The following is a 15,817-nucleotide window of genomic DNA, read 5'->3' as shown; positions in this document are numbered from 1 at the left end:
ATAATCTTGTTGAATGGCGGAGGAGGCTTGGGTGGGCCGTATGGCCTACTCCTGCTCCTAATTTGTATGTTCGTATGTCTAAATCTCACCTGAGCCATTGATGAAGATACAAAATGGAAACTAGCTGCCTCCCCAAAAGGACAAAGAAAAAGCCAGAGAAAAAAAACATGCTTGTACAGTTGTCACAACCTCTTTTTAGTAGGCTGAAGAGTGGAATTGGGAGGAGCTTTGTAACTAGAAAGTCTTCTGTTGTCTTCCCTAGGGAAGTGATTGTCAAGGAGAGGGGTGGAGTCGGTAGCTAGGGAACAAAGTTTGTAGTGGGGTCCAAAGACAAAAGCTTTGGTCTTCCCAATTGTTAATTGGAGGAAATTTCTGCTCATTGGGTACTGGATGTTGGATAAGCAGTCTGACAATTTAGAGGCAGAGGAGTTATTGAGAGAGGTGGTGGTGAGGTAGAGCTGGGTGTCATCAGTGTACAAGTGAAAATTAATGCTGTGTTTCCAGATGATGTTGCTGAAGGCCAGCATGTAGATGAAAAATTGGAGGGGGCCAAGGGCCGGTCCTTGGAGGACACCAGAGGTAATGATGTGGGTGCGGGAAAAGAAGCCATTGCAGGTGATACACTGGCTACAATTAGATAGGTAAGAATGGAACCAGGTGAGTGCCACTGCACCCAGCTGGTGACAGAGGAAAGGCATTGGAGGAGGGTCATGTGGTCAACTGTGGATGCTAATCCTTATTGTCTAAATGGAAGGTGATCTGCTTTTGTTTTATTTTCAGAATGTGGGCAATACTGGCAAGGCCTTATTGTCCGTCCCTAATTGTCATCTTCTTGATAATTGTTGTTTCTACATCTGAATATTTTGTTAGTATCTACTTCCGAGGGCATCAAGATTGTTGACTCTCAATGTGTACCAGAGTCATATAGGGGTAGCAAGTCCCTTGAGGGGCATTCGTGACCAAGCTGTGTTTTTACAACAATCCGGCAGTGATTTATAGATACAGTGAACTCATTTTAACAACTTATCATGGTGGGATTTGAACTCACAATCTCTTGATGTTACTAGTCCTGTACCATAGCAAGTGAGAAAAAAATAGAGAATGTAAGAATGTCAGATTTGTTTTCTGCTTTTGATTATCAGGGTGCTTATACCCTTATATTTTGGGTTTATTAACAGCAATGTTCCTCCCTGTTTTCCATTGTTTCCACTATTTTGAGGTTTGTGTCAATAATTTAGCCGGTCCTTGTTTGCCTCCTGCCATGTTTGATTCAAACTTCAGAAATGAGTATTTGTCATGCATGATGGCATTAAATCATGTGCATTTCTATGACTTCACAAAGAGAAACATTTGCCTCACTGACAGGTTTATGTAGATGCTATCGTTAGGTGAAGGCTTGCCTGGCATGAAGGGAGAACAATATGTTCCTGACCCCCTACAGAGACTGGATGTCAAGAAGCAATTCAACTTGCAAAATAGTCTAACACTAAACCAATATGAATACGTAAAAGAAGAATCAAATCGCAGGCATGGATTATGAAGTCAGCTTTAGTGAGCTATTTGTAGTGCCAATTTAGAATGACTGTTGAAATTAATGCACAAATTATAGGCCCCCTATATAGAAGAAATCTTAACAAGTCGTTAAGTGTTTTCAATTGTAGAGAAAGTATGTATTGTCTACAAAAGGCAGGTGCTTCTCTGGAAATGGCTAGGGTGGCCATTACCCAGGGAAGAAAAACTGCTTGAAGCGGTGTGAATGAATTGGTAAACCCTAGAGGCATAATGTTTGGTAGCAGGGCATGGTGACAGATAATCTGTCCATTGATGCAGAGCGAGATACACACATAGGGAAAGCAGCTGATGGTTTATAAGGCCTGTATTCTCAGCACCTTGCTGTATGGCTGTGAAACTTGGGGGACCTCCAGCTACGAGGAAAAAAATCTCAATAGTTTCCATCTTTGCTGTCTGCAGTACAATATGGGTATATCCTGGCAGGACAAAACGCAGAGCTCCCAAGTGTGTTGACTCTAATCAAACAGAGGCGGCTTTAGTAGATCAGACACATCCACAGGATGGAAAATGGTCGCAGACCCAAGGACCTTCAGTATGGTGAGGTAGCCGGGCCAGACGACCAGTGGGGTTCCCAAAGCTCTACTTCAAGGATGCTTGCAAGCGTGACATGAAGACTCTAAATGTGGACTATCACACTTGAAAGTCACTAGGTGGCGAAAGAGGGAAATGACAACACATCCTGTGGCCTGGTGTGCACTACCACGATGACCAGTTGCTACAACAGCTTAGCAACAGGCGCCAATGCCAAAAACAACAGTTTGCAGCGTCACTTGACAGCTTTACGTGCGGCACTTGTGGCAGAACCTGCCTCTCAAGGATTGTCCTTCACAGCCATCAAAAAAGGTGCACCAAGTGAAGACATCCCACCTAAATGGATTGTTTGCTCTGTGTCCACCATCTTTCGTAGATGCAAGAATGCCAACCAGGGCAAGAATTCCACTCGTTATTCTCAGAAATGCTGCACACGACACACTCATGCAGCTAAACAGCTACATCTGTGCACCTTAACTGATCAGCACCTTATTTTAAAACAGAATATTTTATATTTTCTGGGTAATGCTGACTTACAATAGCAGAGCCAGAAGATGAACCAGAGGAGAAGGAGTTTTAGGAGAAGGCTGTGCTGCCTTGGGAGGCCCCATCCTTCAGCCATGTGACCTTTCTTAAAGTAGGTTCCCATGAATTGGGGACCCACAATCCTACAAAGGTTGATTACAAATGTGCCATCTGCTGTGCATAGTATATTTGCAGCAATTCAAGCAGCAAAGAAAGATCATTTAGCTGCATCGCTGTGACTGCACTGTAATATCAATATGCTCTTCATTATCTCATGTGTTCTCTTCAAGATCACACAGGGAAACAGCAGCAGGAGGAAAGTTCCCTTAGTATATGGTTTAGTGCAAGGAATCATGTAATTGTACAGAGAAATACAGCAGAGGTGCGTTCAGTGAAGGTGTCATCACAATTTGTGAGGGGCTCTTGCTGAAGGAGACTGCCGAGAGGTTTGGAAGTGCTGAGGAATGATCCAGCAGACCCTTTTGAACAGAAGAGGTATGAGCACGGTGTGTTTGCTTCATGGAAAGTGCTATTCAGCAAGGTCTGGATGCTCTGGAAGCTTCTGTGCCCAACATCTTAAGCAGCATGAATGACATATGCAAGGCCATCTCAGGAGACTACTTTAGCCTGAGATCTGAAGTGTGCCAAGTGTCAGCCTAGCGGCAGTGGTATCTGGTCTCCCTTTTGAAAGGCAAGGCACAGCTAGTCATGTTTAACCGAGCTAGCATGTTAACATGATGGTGGACCCTTCCTTGCCCCTACCTAGCCGAATGAAACCATAGCAATAATTTTACAAATTCACACTCTCAGTATGGATTTTCACCTGTCAGGAGCAGATATCAGAAATTTGGGTGCATGGTTCCCACTGCTTTCCATTCACTAATTGCAAAGCACACTGGTGATTTGTTCTATGACGTCTTATGATGACATGCCTCCTGGCTGTCAGGTTGGAGGCTGTCCCTTGTGAGCACTAATTCCAATATAACTGTCAGTGGAACAGACTCTACTGGTTGTAGCAGAAACAATATCTCAGGAGGCTCCTGGGACTCTTGCTGGTACTTCAGGATTGCTCATGGCCAAAGAAAGTGGGCTTTCTGACTCCCCAGAAGTAGACATGAGAGTTGCACGGTCAATGGTTCTGATGGACCAAAAGATGGTAGATTAGGACCCACAGGTTTGAAAAGGAGCACTAGGACCAAAGATGTGCATCAGGGTATACACACAATAAATTCATCTCATCTATTTACTTGGTAACACTATTTCCATGATATTACACACACATTTTTCCACATAAATACACCTCTTCACACTATACAATTCTGCACATACATTCCATTAAAGACACAGACACTTCAAGCCCACACTGCAATAATACGCAATATTGCCACTGATGCTGTCTTTGTCAGCTCCATAAACACCAAGGGATATCAGGACGTGCTGACGTTGATGAAATACTTGTAAGATGCAGGGCAACAGGGTCTAATCAAATGAAATGGATGTCAATATTTTGGCCACCTTTGAAGCTATTAGAGCAGCAGCCAAGGCACTTGAAGCACTGTGTGAGCCTGGCACAGGAAAATATTCCATCTGTAATGGTCACTAACATGTTTACTTATCATATAATCATCTGTAAAATTATTCTAGGGCAAATCGGGCTCAATGAGTGCCAGAGGATTTATTGCGCTGCAGCAGAAATAGCACCAATGAACACTTCGAAACAAAAACAAGCTCTTATTTGTATTATTAAACTGTAGCATTAAAATAATACCAGAAAATCAGTACGTAATTGTTTCTTCACAAGGGTGGCAAACACAGGGTATCTGATACTATGAGCAGCTCAGTCTTAGTTTTTCACCCCTTTTAATGTCGATCTCCATGGATGCTAATTGCAGAAAACATGCCCAAAGAAGACAGAATAGTGTATTGTTCCCAAGTCAGTGGAATATACAGATAGATGATTCAACCTGTAAAGTGTCATGGGGGTAGGAATATGTCTCGGTCAATGTTGTGAAATGGGCATTATCAGATTGGTCACCTGTTACACGCAATGCTTGATATTTAATTCTCTTAACTGCATTGGAACTATCAGGAGCAGTCTATAATGGGCAGCTGATCTGATACTGCCCCTTCTAGGCCACTGACTGTGATGAATTTCTAGCCTATGATAACATGAAGTGCTTACATTGCATTGTTACAGTATTTATTTTTTGTTGTTGGAGGAGAGTTTCTCAACACAATGAATACAGCAGAACCCAGTTCTGCTAGTATCATAAGTTTGAGATCTCTATGATGGCAGTACATTCAAAACCTTGTTTGTACTCCTGAAAATTTATGTTGAATTCTTAGTAGGCATAATGCAAGAGTCTTTACTTATTTGTTAACATTCTCCATAGTGATTCTCCGCATGGTGACTTCTGATTTACAGTCATAACTCATGCATGGCAATTTTATTAATACTGTGTGACGTTCAAAAGGTTGAAGTCTCCATCAATCACTCAGTGACTTCGTTAGCAGGATTGAATCAGTAATCAATTAAAGAAGGATGAAGTGAAAAATCACTCCTTGCTGTTATTTAGATGTTCAAGTAGTCAGCTAGGAAGCAGTGTTCTCTTGGCAAGGATTTACACAAGGCTATGAATTTACATATTGTCCCCAAAGACATCTTGAACTGTGTACAGTGAGGTGAGGAGAAAAGCCAGATACATTAACATCAGCTCCAGGGATTCATAACTAAAAAGAGCAGAAAATTAAAAAAATAATAATTTGCCCCGAGTATTGCCCACAATCTGTTGATGAAAGTAAAATTCATTTTGTAGCACAAAATACTGGCCAAAGGCTGTGACTGCATTGATACAGGCAAATGTTTACATACAGGATTTCCATTCTAAAAGTTTATGAAAGCAATTTCCATGTTAAATGTTGGCATGAAAACTTGACCAAAAATTATGAAAACAGAAAATTAGACAGGAAGTGCTCAGAAACACAGAATTTGTAATAATATATTTTTATACATAATATATATAATATATAAATATGTACAAGGATATGTTTATCATACAATCCTAGAAGTTAACCTATTGGAAAAATTCTAGCTTTTAGGCCTAGCTTTTTAAGTCAAGTAGAATTATCATTATCTCATACTTTGGTAAATGAATTCACCAAATTATTCTTTTCTATTTGATTCAATCCACAGGGGCTTCTGTGTTTGTACTATCTGTTTGTTCTCATTCCCCACTTAACTATATATAAATAATTACTTTTTGAAGTGTACTGACTGTTGTTACATGAGCAAACATCTATTCTAGCTAAGGAATGCACCACAAATAGCAATGACATTAGTGACACATTTGTCTTTTTGAATTAATCGTTCACTTGACGAGATCTTTTTTCAGATGAACTCAGGTGCAAGAGTTGAAAATGTAACAGTGAGAAGGAAGCAAAAATCTATGCTGCCTTAGATCAAGATGAAAGAGATAAAACTGAGAGAATTTAGGACTGCAATACCAAAAATGGGGGGAAAATGTGTAATCAATTATTAATTTGAAGTATGTTTGATTACTAATCCATGTTTACAGCAGCGAGAAAGAGTTTCTATGGCATTTTTTTGATAACTACTCATTTAATTTTACTCATGTTTTCCTTGATAGATAATGGGCAATACTTTGCATCCTCTATTTTAAACTTAGCCATCATATCCTCCTTTATCTCGTCAGATGTTTTGGGATAAAAATTACCTTACCCCATTTTTCAGGCATGGGGTCACAAGTTGTGACTTTACCATGCTGGTTCTGTTGGAGCTGGGCAGCACATACATTTAGTGCTCCCATCTCATTATCATTATTGTAGCGTAGGACTAAGCAACTGCCCTGGTGCTGGCTACCTTTAGGCTCTGCAGATAACCAATTAGCTTTGTGCGAATAGCATGTGGAGCAGCTAGCCTGCGCTTCTTAAAGGCAGTCTGTCCCTCTTAAAGGGCAGCTGCACTGGATAATATTGCTGCAATTTAAAACATGGTAAACACCAGGGCAGAGAGAAGAATGTGATGCTGGAGGCATTAGTGTTGGAGGTGGGCAGGAGGAGAGACACCACGGTTCTTTGATGGGGGGGGGGTGGTGGTGCAGAAGGCCCTCAGGGACCATCCTCAGAGGCAGTGGGACAAGTGGCCAGAGAGGTCAATTCCCAGTAATTGGATCCGAAGACCTGGCAGCAGTGCCACAAGATGTCTAATGACCTCACACAGGTGATTGAGGTTAGTGAATACATCATCACATGACATCTCCTGTCCACCATACCACCAAACTCTCACGTTGCTCAATGCACCACACCCTCATCACTCATCCAGCAACAATCCCTGACACTCAGGGTTCATACCTAACATTTAGATACTCCACCTCAAATTCACCCACTTATCAATCCTACAAGCCTCTCACCCACCTCTCGCTGCCTCCGCGTATCTCCAGCTATTTAGCTATGGCAGGCATGTCGCCCAAACACAGCGCTACGCAATCACTGACATGCTGCCCTTTGTGGCACACAATAGTTGGGAGCAGAGTAGAACCAGCAGGTAACAAGGTTGCCTGCATCTCCTGAACCCTACGGAGGAGATGGCTGTCAGCAACTGAGCCCGTGGCATCTGCTGTCACAGAGAACATCGAGGATGACAGAATGTTCCTCCTTATGCCCCTTAGCTCCCAGCTCACTCCGCTATCGGGTGTGATGAGCAAGCTGCTCATGGTGTGACCATAGATTTTTTTTCCCACTCTAACCCCCTTCCCTCACAACAACCTTCCCCTTCTGATTTCCTGCTTACTGACACCCAAGAACAGCCGTCTGTCCAGTCAAGGAGGAAGAGAGAAAGCAACAGCACAGCACTGAGGAAGAGGCATCATCATTTGATCTGACACTCGCAGCCATCATCTCAGATACTGGTACCTCCCTTACCTTGGAGGCTAGTATGGAGTTGGGACCAGCATATGGTGAGTCACTGGGTACAAGTGAGCTGCAGCCAAACCAGGGTGAAAGGAAGGTTTGTTTGCCAGCTCACCCCTTAGTATGTAACTACTGGGAAATGGGATCTCTGGCTGTTTTATTTTTCTCCTCACAAGACCAAAGGAAACAGAAGTGAATTGCAGGGTTCCCATTACCACCACTGCTGAGATCAGCATAACTTAAAGGAAACTTAGGATCAAACTTTGTACCCCCCCCCTCCCCCCCCCAGGTCTAAATGATTCAGTACCATACACATTGAATTTGTCCATGGCCGAGAAATTCCTCAGGCCTGCATGAGAACTATAATGTAAGACTAAGCAAAAGGAATGTTAGAGTATATTGAATGCTCTCAGTGGTGAGGTGTGCTCGAAATGTGTATAGGTTCTGTAGCTCAATCTCTGACCCATTCAAGCATAGTCCCTGTTGAATTTTCTCCAATATGTTCCCAACCAACATAATTTGTCTCCACTCAGTTTTGCATCTTTCTCAGTTAGCAGTGTACAGCAAATGGCCCCAACATATTTTAGGGAATGGGATATTAATCAGAAATGCATATTTCCCCTCCCTAACTCTGTAACCTACTCCAGCCCTACAACCCTCTGAGATCTCTGCACTCCTCCAATTCTGGCCTCCTGCGCATGCCCAATTTTCAGCACTCCACTCTGTGCCTCCAGCAGCCGAGGCCCTAAGCTTGCTCCCTAAACTTGTCCGCCTCTGTACATTTCTGTCCTGCTTTATTATGCTGCTTAAAACCTAACCGTTTGACTAAGATTTTGGTCACCTTTCCTAATGTAGTTTGGTGCTACATTTTGTTGATAACAGTTCCTGTGACAGCCTTAGAACCTTTTACTATGTTAAAGTCACGATATCAATGTAAATTGTTATTATTAAAATAAATGGATTTGTTAAAATTATGGACAGGGGAATTTCATACAAATCAGTTAATATGTTTATCACTAACATTTCAAGGCATTGATGTATTCTCTGGTTTTTCCACAGTGTACATGAGACATAATGAAAGGAGTTTAGCCATTAAATAATATTAGTATATATAATGACTGATACTTACCTCCAAACTAAAGATTCTCTTTAAAAATTTTCTTGGATGATTTTTTTTTGGTGCTCATCAAGGGGAGCAATATCAGTTCTGGCTTCGACTTTGTTTAATGCATTCTCTGTCATGACCACACACTCTCTGATCAGGCATAATATGGATTAGATGCACCACAAAAGCTCGCTGAGGAAACCAAATTTATTGCACCAGCGTGACATTTCCATTTTGCACATTAACCACTCCTGCAATCAACAGGACTAATTTATGATTAACTATGGACAGATTAACACTTTGGACCTGCACTGGGCATCCATTTCAGTTTGAGCCTTGTATGTGTCAGACAGAGGAAGCCTTTATCTGCATCAGATATGAATGCAGGACTGGAAAGTTAAAGAATAGTGTGAAGCTCAGTATAATGCCCAGTCCTCAGTAAAATCAACCTTTGAAAAGTAAACAATGATTGTTTTGAGTGCCCCATTCCATCAAACATTTCCGATTGAAAAGGCAACAGGGTTGTATTCAAAACCTGGTCACAAATCACGATAAAGAATCAACAGGTTCACAAAGGAGCTTCAAGACTTGAAACATTCTCAAATCTTGAGCCAGGAGTATAATATATTGCTTATTGTTTATAAATTTTTACAATGTACTTTGGAATTGTAACTCTGGTAATTACGTACCAGTAAGAGTTTTAAAAAAGTAACAATTTTTTGTATCCTTGCAACATTTAAAACAGATAAAACTTTGCCTTGTGCGGGAACAGATTCAAATATATACTAGTTCCCCAGCTGTAAACATTCAAATTGAAGTGGATTTCTCTGTGGTAAAAGCAGAAATGCTAGAGATGCATAGCAGGTTAATCAGTCAGTCGGCAAATCTGCTCTACACTTCCATGAATTTCAGGTTTCCAGCATTTGTGTTTTATCTTCACAAGGTAGAAAGAAAGACTTACATTTATAAAGCACCGGTCATGTCCTCAAGAAGTCCTGAAGCACTTTATAGCCAATGAGTTACTAATTTTGAAGTGTAATCACTGTTGTGTTATAGACATACACAACAGTCAATTCACGCACGTCAAGATATCACGAACACCAAATAGATAAATAAGTGATTAATCTTGTTTTGGTGGTGTTGGTTGAGGATGAATACTGGGTGGAACACTGGGAGCACTCACTACTCTCATAATGGTGTCATGGGATCGTTATATTAACCTGAACAATCCTTGGTTTAATGTCTTACCTGAACAGTCAACACCTCTGACAATGCAGTGCTCCCTTAATACCACAATGAAGTATCAGCCTTGGATTAACCATCATAACGATTTCCCAATTTTCCATCAAAAGTGACAATTCCTAGAGGTGCGTTTCCAGGGTTCACCCTCACCCTTCACCACCTTCACCTCCACCCCCACCAGCTCCCAATACATCTCCAAGGCAGCCATTGGTCAACTGTGAGGTAAATGAATTGTTGGCAGGCCTTTCAGCTGTAGGCAGCTGAACCCAAGCCTCTTCCCCAATTAGTAGGCCACGTATGCACTTTCCTATGCTATACACTGGATAATGATCATCAGTAGGAGCCATAAGTAACTTTTCTCTTCCTACCCTGGTGAGCTGAGGCCAATTGTGCAACTCCTACTACTGCTCCACAGGACAGCAATTAAATTAAGACAGACCTTCCAGGTTTGTCTGGTTCAGCACCAAACTGGGTGGTATATTTACCCACTGACTTTGTGTTTGCTGTCAGGTATAGACAGTTAGTTTTGTCTTTCAGAGGAGTCATTAAACCGAGGTCCTGTCTGCTGTCGCTGGTGGACATAAAAAATCCCATGGCACTAGTTGAAAGAAGAGCAGAGGAGTTCTCCCCGGTGGCCTGGACAATATTTATCCCTCAACCAACATCACTAAAACAGATTATCTGGCCAATATCACATTGCTGTTTTTGGGAACTTGCTGCGCGCAAATTGACTGCTGTAATTCCTACATTACAACAGTAACTACATTTCAAAAATAATTTAGTTGGCTGTAAAGTGCTTCAGAATCCCCTGGGGTCTTGAAAGACACTATATAAATGCAAGTCTTTCTTTCTTTTAAATTTATGTTGGTAATGTTCATGTTGTCAAATAAAACACTCTCCACTGCATCTGACTCAGGAAAAATCCCTCTTTTTCTCTGAAAATCAGGACCTGCTAAAGAAATCACAAGAACAGGTGGGAATGTCTAAGAGTACTATTTCACTAGCGGGTTGTCAGATCTAGGGGAAAAATGGGATTCTCCCATTTTTCAGTATAAGAGGACTTTTTGCCCCCTTTTCAGCTCAGGTTTCTCTGCAGATTGGAATTGAACAATGCCTGTAACAGTAAAAAACCAGCTACTTACCTCAGATTTTCTTTTAATTTATCTTTTAATGGCAGTTCAGTTCTTTCAGAGCGTTGTGCCACCTCTTCCAGACGCTCCTCATCCATAACCTGCCGCTCCACACAATAGTTGGATTTCCGCATCCGAGGATTGGAAGCTCCTTCATCTTCTAAATTGGTAATCATTGGAGATTCCTGATTTGATGTTAACTGAGAAAGCATGTAACAGTAGAGTGAAAATTGGGGGAAAAATGTAGAAAAAGTAAGCAGCAACAACACACACAGCAAACAGCAAACAAAATGCTGTAATGGGAATGGCAGGTTCCAAAGAATCTTTAAGACTTACCTCATACAAACACTCCTTCAATTGTTTAATTCCTGGCATAAATTCATTCTCATTATTTAATCTACTTGAGTGGGGAAAAAAGATCTTCAAAGTGACTTATTATGATGGTGAGAACAGCCATTTCTTGTTTGGATAGATTGTTCATGATTATGTCACCACAAAGTGAAGTCACACGGGGATTCGTCTGATCATACACGTGAGTGACATTGTAAGCATAATGGGAAGTTTTGCTAAGTTTGCAACTTACAGAGGAAATCTTCTTCCTCTGTTTACTATAGACTGCAAGGTAGTAAGAGTGGCTGGCACAGAACTATCACAGAATAGAGCGCATTGTAAACCAAGTGCTAAAGTCAGGAATTTGGTGCAATTGGGTGTTTGGTGAGAAGGTGGGGCAGGGGAATGGAGGTGCTGCTCCTTGTCTCCAATACTTGTGGTTCGTGTAAGCTTGAGGTCGTAAGTACTTAAAATCTTTGTCCAGTGTTTTGGTGCTTAGTGAAAGTTAGTGTGTAGTGAAAGAATAAAAAACAACAAACTAAACAGTAAATATAAATGAATAGACTAAGATATACTAGAGCAGATTATGCATGTGGCCTGCAGTATGTGGGGGTTTGTGGACAGCGAGATTATCCAGAGTGAACACATCTGCACTGGATGTCTACATCTCGAATCTCTCCGGCTCAGAGTCATTGAGCTGGAGTGCGAGTTGGAGACTCACCGACACACAAAGGAGGGTGAGCAATATCTGGACAATTTGCTCCAGACTTTGGTCATACCTCATAGAAAGGTGCAGGTTCAGGTTGGCATGACCGATATTGTACAGAGTAGGAGGAACCCAGGTAAGATGAGACTGAGGATCTGTGGAAACTGATCCTTTTTAACAGGCACAGTGTACTTGCTATCTGTGAAGATAAAGATGAAGACCGTCAGGACAGCCAGAATGTGAACCATGGCAACTTGGAGCAGGAAGCATAATGTGGTAGTTGTAGGGGATTCAATCATTAGGAGGACAGTTGGCATCCTTTGTAAGCATGATCAAGAGTCCCACATGGTACATTGCCTGCCTGGTGCCAGGGTGAGAGACATCTTGTAAATGGCTTGAAAGGATATTGGAGAGGGAGGGGAAGGATCCAGTCAGTGAGGCCAACAACATCAGGAAGAGGAGGCAAAAGTCCTGTTTGGCACATACCAGGAATTAGGAGCTAAATTAAAGAACAAAACCTCAAGGATTATAATCCCTGGATTATTATCAGAGCCACATGCAGTTTGGCTTCAAAATAAGCAGATTAGGGAGGTGAACAAGTGGTTGAAGGAGCAGGGTGGTTCCATTTCATGGGACACTGGCACCAGTATTGGGAGAGGAAGGAACTGTACCTTTGGGATGGGCTTCACTTGAACTGGCTGGGACCAGGATTCTAGTGGAAAGGGTAAATAGGGCAGTCACAAGGACTTTAAACTAGCAAATGAGGTGGAGGGTGCAGGTGGAAAAGGTAGTACTAATAATAGTTCAAAAAGAAATGAAAGAGAAGAGAGTAGAGTAACAGTCAGAAATTGTGCTTTAGGCACTACAGTTAAAATGAAAATTAAAAGATGGAAAGCAATTAAACCAGGAGAGAGAAATAAAAAACATGAGAGTGGAAGGACAGGTTAGGACGTGGGACCCAAATAAGAATTCTTTACACAAACACATGGAGTATAAGAAACAAATTCAATGAATTGCAGCTGAAAATTCAACTTGGAAGGTATTGCATGGGAGCTATTACAGAGACATGGCTACAGGACTGTCAGACTGGGCAATAAATATAACAGGTTATGAGGTCTACAGGAACACTTCAATGACAAGAGAGGATATAAAGAGATACAAATGGGCAGTGGAGACTTTATGGGTAAAATTAAGAAACAGAAAAGGATTTAATGCTGTAGTGGGAGTTGAGTATAGGCCTTCTCGTAGCAGCTGTAAAGTGGTAGATTGCATAAATGCAGAGATTAGATAAACATGCGGTAAAGGCAGATTGGTTTTAATGAGGGATTTTGACTTGCATATAGATTGAGACCTGCAGAATAAGACAAATCAGAAAGTAAGTCAATTTCTTGAGTGTGTCGAGGATAGTTTTCTGCAACAATATACACTAGAACCAGCAAGAGGGCAGGCCACATTAGATTTAGCAATGAGCTAGATTTAGTTAATAACCTAACAGTGCATGAACATTTATCTAATAGCGATCATAATACAATAGAGTTCAACATAGGGCTGCATTTTGAAAGCCCACCACCAAAATAGGCGGCGGGTGAAAAGCATGGCGGCCTGCACACGTGGGGCACATATCACGGAGCCGCCGTGATTCCAAACGCGGTGGCTCATTAGCATGGCCAGTGTGGCCATTCCACCACCCCCCCCCCCCCCCCGATGACATGCAGGGGGCGGGCGAGCCGTCCCCGGCAACGGCATTCAGCATCCATGCACAGGCGCTGGTGCCCTTTTTAAAGGTCTTCCAGCGCTAAATGACCATTAAAACTTTTAAAGACACAGTGAATGTAAAGATAATTAAAATGAATTTAAAAATCTTGCAATGCCTTGTCCCCAACCCCCAATGGCATTACATGTCAATCTTGCCCTTTACCCATCCCCCGAATACCTACCATGAATATATGACCTATCCCCCCCCAAAAAGTTCAGAACCTTTGTCCTTTACCCTTTCTCATCACCCCCCTCAACCAATCCAAAGAGTTTGACCCCACTTTTCCCCTCCCGCACTGAGAAAGGAACCTCCTCCCCCCTCCCCACAGGAGTCGCACCTCGTTTCGTCGGACAGGGATTCGAAGGCGCAGCATTGCTGGCTGCCAGAATGAAGATCAGTGCAGTGACGGGACCTTCATTAATCCAAATAGGTTAATTTATTTACATATGGAAATCGTGGTCCCGTCGCCGAACGGTGGAGGGGCCACCATGAGGCCTCTCCGCCTCTGTTGGGATCAGGCCAGGCCCTGCTGGTGTCGGGGTCTGTGGCAGGCCTCATCTGTAGCAATCTTCATGCCCCCCCCGCCCCCCACCCCACCCCACCACTGTTCCTGGCATCGAGGAGCCTTTAAAATCCAGCCCATAGTGTTTGAAAGGGAGAAGTGTGAAGCAGCTGCTAAGATTCTAGATTGAGGTAAGGCTGACTTCAAACTGTCCACAGTAAATTGGGCAAATCTGTTAATAGGTAAAACAACAGAAGATCAATGGGTGGTGTTCAAAAAAGAATTTAATATGACACAGAACCAGTTTGTCGCCCTAACAGGCAAGAGCGCTACTTGTTGAAAAACAGCCAAGTAAAGAGATAAGAAACAACACAAAACTAAAAGAGAAAGCATAGAAAAATGCAAGAAATGCTGGCAAAGGGGAGAGATATGAAGAACAGCAAAGGATGACAAAACAGACTTTCTATAGGTATATCAGGAATAAAAAAATGACTAGAGTTAGATTAGGGCCAATTAAGGATAGTAGTGGGAAGTTGTGTGTGGAATCAGAGGAGATAGGGGAAGCGTTAAATGAATATTTTGTGTCAGTATTTACAGTAGAGAAAGAAAATGTTGTCGAGGAGAATACTGAGATTCAGGCTACTAGGCTAGATGGGATTGAGGTTCACAAGGAGGAGGTGTTAGCAATTTTGGAAAGTGTGAAAATAGATAAGTCCCCGAGGCCAGATGGGATTTATCCTAGGATTCTCTGGGAAGCTAGGGAGGAGATTGCAGAGCCTTTGTCCTTGATCTTTATGACGTCATTGTCGACAGGAATAGTGCCGGAAGACTGGAGGATAGCAAATGTTGTCCCCTTGTTCAAGAAGGGGAGTAGAGACAGCCCTGGTAATTATAGACCTGTGAGCCTTACTTCGGTTGTGGGTAAAATGTTGGAAAAGGTTATAAGAGACAGGATTTATAATCATCTTGAAAAGAATAAGTTCATTAGCGATAGTCAGCACGGTTTTGTGAAGGGTAGGTCGTGCCTCACAAACCTTATTGAGTTTTTCGAGAAGGTGACCAAACAGGTGGATGAGGGTAAAGCAGTGGATGTGGTGTATATGGATTTCAGTAAGGCATTTGATAAGGTTCCCCACGGTAGGCTATTGCAGAAAATACGGAAGTATGGGGTTGAAGGTGATTTAGAGCTTTGGATCAGAAATTGGCTAGCTGAAAGAAGACAGAGGGTGGTGGTTGATGGCAAATGTTCATCCTGGAGTTTAGTTACTAGTGGTGTACCGCAAGGATCAGTTTTGGGGCCACTGCTGTTTGTCATTTTTATAAATGACCTGGAAGAGGGTGTAGAAGGGTGGGTTAGTAAATTTGCGGATGACACTAAGGTCGGTGGAGTTGTGGATAGTGCTGAAGGATGTTGTAGGGTACAGAGGGACATAGATAGGCTGCAGAGCTGGGCTGAGAGATGGCAAATGGAGTTTAATGCGGAAAAGTG

General features: G+C 42.3%; 1 protein-coding gene across 3 annotated transcripts in view; it reads right to left on the bottom strand.

Moving 5' to 3' along the window:
* Positions 1–15,817, bottom strand: part of LOC137380213 (solute carrier family 26 member 6-like) — a 117,604-nt gene that overhangs the window by 57,952 nt on the left and 43,835 nt on the right. For 2 of the 3 annotated variants that reach the window (XM_068052017.1, XM_068052018.1), the window contains exon 2: positions 11,047–11,234. In XM_068052017.1, the coding sequence (XP_067908118.1) occupies positions 11,047–11,210 (164 nt within the window). In that variant the 5' untranslated portion in view covers positions 11,211–11,234. Of the gene's footprint in view, positions 1–8,686; positions 8,816–11,046; positions 11,235–15,817 lie in introns of those variants that run through there. The other variant, XM_068052020.1, reaches the window with a different exon arrangement.

This window comes from Heterodontus francisci, chromosome 19 (assembly GCF_036365525.1).
Source record: "Heterodontus francisci isolate sHetFra1 chromosome 19, sHetFra1.hap1, whole genome shotgun sequence".
Classification (NCBI taxonomy): domain Eukaryota; kingdom Metazoa; phylum Chordata; class Chondrichthyes; order Heterodontiformes; family Heterodontidae; genus Heterodontus; species Heterodontus francisci.
The sequence above is the reverse complement of the archived record's forward strand: the minus strand, read 5'-3'. Positions and strand labels throughout refer to the sequence as shown.